The 6,602-nt window shown below is 41.4% G+C and overlaps 1 protein-coding gene across 1 annotated transcript in view; it reads left to right on the top strand.

The window, feature by feature from the left end:
• The first annotated feature begins 1,014 nt into the window (after nucleotides 1–1,014).
• Sspn (sarcospan) overlaps nucleotides 1,015–6,602 on the top strand; it is a 34,828-nt gene continuing 29,240 nt past the window's right edge. The window contains exon 1 of the mRNA XM_005328882.4: nucleotides 1,015–1,575. Coding sequence (XP_005328939.1) covers nucleotides 1,297–1,575 — 279 coding nt within the window. The 5' untranslated portion in view covers nucleotides 1,015–1,296. The remainder of the gene's footprint in view (nucleotides 1,576–6,602) is intronic.

Below are 6,602 nucleotides of genomic sequence, written 5' to 3'. Positions count from 1 at the left end.
TAGACTTTCTTTAAACTAGTTGATTGAAAACAATTTACCTACCATCTTGGCAAATCATTTCTTTTTGAATACAGGTTTCTGGATGTTAAAATGACCATACCAAAGGCATATAAATACTTGGAAGTGATGGTATCATTTCTTAGTGGTTTCACTGAAATTTGCTGTAAGCAGTACTGACTAGAGGTATGCAGGAATTAATTATAATCAGCTTTATTCATTTGCTTTGTGACTTTGGGCCAACACCCTTCTATCCTAGCACATTGTAGGTGCTTAAACTTAACTTTTACATGTTGTCTGGCTAAAACTGCCCCTCTCTAGGGTGGACTCTCCCCCTAGGCTCTGCTGTCTAGTTAAATGAAGACTGCCTGAGAACTCCATCTATTTTATTTTATTATTTTACTTTATTTTTTGAGACAGGGTCTCACCAAGTTGTTTACGGCCTGGCCAAGTTGCTGGGGCTGGCCTTGAACTTGTGATCCTCCTGCTTCAGTCTCCCCACTTGCTAAGATCACAAGATTACAAGTGTGCACCATGGCCCTGACCCTTATACACTAATTAATAGAGCTTTTAAAAATAACGGAGATTTCACCATTATCCCACCATCTCTACAAACAATTTTTCAAAAAGCAAATACCTCAATGGGGAAAATACCTTTATTTTTTGGTTGGATTATAGAATTTAGAAGAGTCCACTGTTGGAAAATAAGAACAATCTAACTTCTGGAAGTGACTTCACAGCTTGGAGCGCAGCAAAGCCTATTTCGGATTAAACTGTCTGTTAATGAAACTCAAATGATTTAAACATTCATCACTTTGCATTGCACCTCCCAGAAAACAAAAACACAACAACAACAAACCTAGGGTTTTGAGTGAGGAAAACGGCCCCTGCGCGCGCGCGCGCGCACACACACACACACACACACACACACACACACACACACACACTACACATGCACACACTCTGCACTCACTCACTTACTCCACTCCTGTCTACAGTGCTCAGATTTTAGGAGGCCTGAAGATTCGCGCCGGCTCCCACCGGCGATGGGAAACCCGCCCCGGGGCCGGTCAGGCGCTGCATCTCAGACCGTTGGCAGTTGGCGACCCCCCTTGAATCCCCCTCTGCCGCGGGCTCCCCGCGGCCTTTGCAGGCTCCGCGAGTCGGCTCCAAATGTTTTCCATATTTGTTCAGCCTCCGTAATTCGAATACCAGGGCAGGTTCAGCCCGCCCTGCGCCGCGCTCCCGGCCCAGGGCGCTGCTCACGCTCCCACCCCGCCACCCACCCCCGCGGCCGCCATGGGCAAGGACAAGCAGCCCCGCGGCCAGCAGAGGCAGGGGGGGCCGCCGGCTGCGGACACCGCCAGGCCCGACGACATGGGGCCGAAGAAGGGCAAAGGGGCCCCCAAGGAGTGCGGGGAGGAGGAGGCCCGGACGTGCTGCGGCTGCCGGTTCCCACTGCTGCTAGCCCTGCTGCAGCTGGCCCTGGGCATCGCCGTGACCGTGGTGGGCTTCCTCATGGCGAGCATCAGCTCCTCCCTGCTAGTCAGAGACACTCCATTTTGGGCTGGGATCATTGTAAGCATCGAGTCTGTTTTGCCTAAGCGCGTTTGCCAGACAGGAATGCAAAGCCGCATGGTCGAGTTCAGACTAACCCAACTGCATGCGCCCTTCCCAGCTCCACTCCTCTAACTCGCGCTGTGCTTGGTGACTGGTGCGGGGCACACTTGGCTTTCCCAGGGGTGAGGCTGGGCGCAATCGGAGCCGTGCCCTTCTGCAGGTCGCTCCCAATGCCTCCAAGGGGACTGATGAACGCTCTGGAGCTGGGCAGGCGCTCTAAAAGGCTGCGTGTTGTGGCCAAATTGTGGCTGTTAGCCTCAGGAGCTAACAGCACTTTGACTTCTTCCTTATCTGATTCCTCAGGTGCCACCCCTGTCCCTAAATAAGTAGCAAAAAGTGAAGTTCATCTAACTAATCAAAGTAGATTAGGGAAAAGGCTGAAGTTGCCACTTTGGGTAGTATAATTGTGTTAAATGAGGTTCCATTAGTAGGTTTTATGAAATAATGTTTCAAGGCAGGAAATGTGAATGCAACAAGAACAGCCTCAATCCACTGGAGTCTAACCTAGGGTAAGCAGGGCTCTGGCCCTGGCAGAAGTATATTTGGGAGTTTGCTAATGGATGTACTGTTCTAAGCAGAACAGTGCTCAGCTGTTAGGAGTGTTGAAACACGTAGCATACTTGGCTTCATTCAATGAATTCCTTAATGTAAGATGGGTGCCATTTATTGAGCACCAACTATGTGCCTGTCCTGCTGGAAGCCTTTTAGATATTATTTCTAATCCCTACATCGTCCTTATGGGGCAGTTATTTTTCAAATGAGGGAACCCAGGCCGGACTGGCCCAGGTTAATGAGTCGACAAACATTCAGCAGATTGATTCCTTTCTACACCCGACTGTCTGCAATTTCTAATTGAGATCTGCTGCCTCACGTTTGATTTGCAATTTTAATACCATGTTATATTACAGTGACTATGGCCAACTAAACTTTCATGTGCATTTCATTTGAGCCATTAAATAATGTTTTGAGGTGGGAATTGTTATTCCTCTTTGGACAGAAGAAAACAGGCTAAGAAGTTAAACACATTCTCAAATCAAGAGAGTCAACAAGAGAGACTACAATCCACACTTCTGATTCCTAGTTTCATCTTACATCATTACTGCCATCACTGACCATGAAACTATAACTCATAAAACAACCTCAAAATAATTTTTTATCAGAGACAAACATTAAAGTCACCTGATAAATATGCATCAATGCAGGTACTTTCTAATTAAGATTATTTGAATTAACAAATTCTTGCAGAGTAATTTAAAACTTTTAGTCTGTGTACTAAGAATTCCCATGAAATTAACATGATTGGAGTTTTCTAAATCAAGTGATTTTAAAAATAGCTCTTCACTATACTAGGTACTTTCATCACCTCAATGGCTGTCAACATACTGTGAGGGGGGGGGAAGATCTGTTCTTTAAGGATAGGCAAATTAAAAGAAAAAAGGAACAAAATCCTTTCACTGAGTGTTTTTTAGTATTGTTTTTTAATGTATCTTCTGTCTTTTATTTCAACTCCAAAAAGTCCCATACCAAAGAAGCAAATTAGATGGGGGAAAAACTTGTTGTAATGTTGATGGCATAACTTACAAAATATGCAATTTCATGAGTTAAAGTTCCTATGGGATATGATGTGCTTAATTGTCCTGGAAGCTCCCTGAGTGTGGCCAGAGCATTGCATATATCCCAGGTCTCTGATCTTTCTGATTTTCTTTTTTTTATAATTTAGGATTCCTTTGAAATTTGCTCATAGTATGTGGCCCAGATGGTACTTGTAATCTTGCGTTTTCTTTCAACAGAGAGACCTGAGACTAGTGAGGAGTTCTCTGAGAAATCAGACTAGGAACACCTCTCATCCCTCTGGGGCCAGAGCTATAGGCTCTGGCATTGTCTCACGCATGTACAGTGCTTGCCCTCACCACATTGGCTGTGGTTTGGTCACAGGGCACTCTTCCAAGTTTTCAGGGAAAGGGAAAGAAAGGGAGGCAGATGGTAAAGTGTAGATGTATAAACACTGTGCACAGTGTTGAGCCCCAGCTCAGACACTATTTGCTGAATCACTTTGGGAAGTTACTTAACTCTAAGTTTTCATTTCTTATGGAATCGGAATGACAATGGTAATTTCTACCTCTTAGAATTGTCCTGAGGATTATATAAGATAATGTATGTAAAGCCCTTGGAATAGTGTCAGCTGATGGTAAGCATACAACGAGTTAGCTCTTTTTATTAGCTATCAGTGAAACAATCACCGGTAGTGGCATTCTTCAAAGTACAAGTGGCCGTATTTCATTTCTAGTCTAACAGAACAGTCATTTCTGACTTGCTCCATTTCTCAGACCCTTTTTATCATCTCACCCTTCTCTGCTCTCAGCCAAGTTACTATTTAGCAGGTACCATGGTATTAGATTAGTCCAGTACTTTCTGAATCTCTCTGGAGGTTTCTAAAAATGAACTTGGAAGAGAGGGGCATCCTGAGGGTCATTTTCCCTTTGGAGTCCCGGATGACTCTGATCTGGTATATCCTGCAGGGACAACTGAAAAGTTTGCCCTGTTGAGGAGACTCACCACACCAGAGCCAATCCATGAAGCTGAGGCAGAGCCACACCCACCTCCTGGACATAGGCAGACAGCTAGATCCACCCCCTCTACACTTTGTGTGCGTCACTCTTGTTGCCTCTTAATTGTGTGGTCGTGGCTTCATTTTTCAAGTGCTGCCATTCCCTTAACTTGGGATTTGGAGACTGCCATTTCCATTGTGGAAACTGGGTATATGGATAAGTTAAGTTCACTTCGGTGACTTCTTTCTGGTTGATCAAAGCCAGAGTGGACATGAATGTTCTGGGAACTTCTGTTTGTAGTCTGATAAAGCCATTGTTGATGTATGATCAGAGTTTTATGTGTAGTGAAATTTGAGGAAAACGATTAGGTTATATCTTATCTATCTTCCATATTTACCTATCCAAAATGTGACTCCACTCACTTGGTGGTGGTGGGGTGGGTGTTTGCAGGGGTGATTGAAGTCTTTTTACCTCACTTACAGAAGATTTCCATAAAAGAAAAGGGGATGGAGAAATGTGATCTGCACAAGTGCTGGTTTTGTTTGTTGTTTGGGAATGAACCCAGGGATGATGATGATGATGATGATGATGATTTTTATCACTGAACTACACCCTCAATCCTTCTTTTAACTTTTTATTTATTTTGAGTCAGGGTCTCTCTAAATTGCTAAAGGTCTTTCTAAGTTGCAGAGACTAGCCTGGAACTTGCTATCATCCTGTCTCAGCCCCACAGTCACAGGGATTATAGGCATCCTGTACTGTTTGAGGGTTGTAAGTAATACCACAAATTTAATACAAAGTGAAAGAGCGTCTCTGAGGATGAACTTGGCTAGGGGCAAGGCATCCTAGGAAATAGAAGTTGGTTCTGTATTTTTTCTTTTAATGGCTTGAATATCTGGGTCAGATAGGCATTCAAATTTGCTCATCATTTGGGAATTCTTATTGATAAAAAATGTATATGGATTTTAGGAATCTAAGAATTTGTGGCACTTCTTGTTCAAATGAATACTTCTGTTTTAGGTGAAGCATGTTTAAACTTGAGCTTATTTTTCTTCATTCAGAAACATTTTGGGGGGTGTCTGCTGCACTAGGCATTGATCTAGAAATAATGAATCATGTACCTGGAGGAGCTCTCCAGCTTCTGATGGACAAGTGCCCTTATCATACTTGACAGTAATGAATATTACCGATTAAAAAATTTAACCTACATGCATATTTTTAAAGACCATTTACCTTTTAAAGTAGTCACTTGCAGTGGATTTATTTGCTTTGGCATCTCTACTCTGAAGTCAATTTAAGAGCAAATTCATGCTCCTCATCTCCAGTGGGGACATTCAGTATTTGTTAATCTCTTGACCCTCTAAGGAGTATTCACATGGAAAGTGGGAATTTTCCTTGACTTCTGTTTTCTTTAAGCTTTCCTTCCCTTCCCTCAGTATCCTACCCACTGGAGTAAAAGCCCCATGAAATATACTTTATTAATCACATTAGAAAGTTTAAGTCAAGGACATAGGAAAAGGAACAGTATCCTTTATTTAATATCATTCACAAAATTATTATGTGAATCTGCAATGATTAAAAGTCCTGTCAAGAATTTCAATAACATGTTAACTTACTCTAAAGAATTCAAAAGGCAGATGTATTCAGATTTTGAAAATCTATTTTAAGTCTTAATAGAAGAGAAAACTGGAGTGGTTATTAATTTTGAAACCATATATATATTGTGAAATTTACAAGTTGATATATGACATATAGAAAATAAGGATCATATATAATATTATCCACAATTTATAAGTAAAAAAATGATTTATCAAACTGATGTGATCGTGGTTATAAAGAGAAACTGGAAGAGAGAAAGATTTGGCATTGAGGTTTTGATACACCCTTCAATAAGTCAAGAAGCTAAAAATGGTGTCAGTTTTCTATATAGTAGTTTTGACATTTGAAAAATTAAATCTGGAATTATATTTTTAGGAACACACTGCATAGTAATTCATTATTTTTCATATTGGGACTGTAATATGCTTCCAAAACCTAATGCAGCACCTCAGGTGCACACTGGGGAATAAGTTTTATGATAGCGACTGTCATAGGATTGTTAGGAACTAAGAAGTGGTAATTACATGGCCTGATTCAATCTCCATTGAGTATGTATAATAGATAATGGCAGGAAAATTATCTTATAGTCACATGAATTTCTCATAGTAAGTATAAAAATGGAATGTAATTGAATTAATTTGGAAAAAATTAATTTTAATAAGTGCATGAAAATAAAATGGAATAGGCAAGAAGTTGGTGAAATGTTTTCTGAAGGAATTTCAGGAATAAAGAGTAAGGAAGATTGTGCTAAAGAGAAATGAGAAGGGTATGCTAAAGAGAAATGAGTTTTTAACCTTTTTCTGTAGTTTTATACTAGATATGCAAAGGCCAAAGAAA

The sequence above is a fragment of the Ictidomys tridecemlineatus genome, chromosome 6 (genome assembly GCF_052094955.1).
Source record: "Ictidomys tridecemlineatus isolate mIctTri1 chromosome 6, mIctTri1.hap1, whole genome shotgun sequence".
Classification (NCBI taxonomy): Eukaryota; Metazoa; Chordata; class Mammalia; order Rodentia; family Sciuridae; genus Ictidomys; species Ictidomys tridecemlineatus.
The sequence above is the reverse complement of the archived record's forward strand: the minus strand, read 5'-3'. Positions and strand labels throughout refer to the sequence as shown.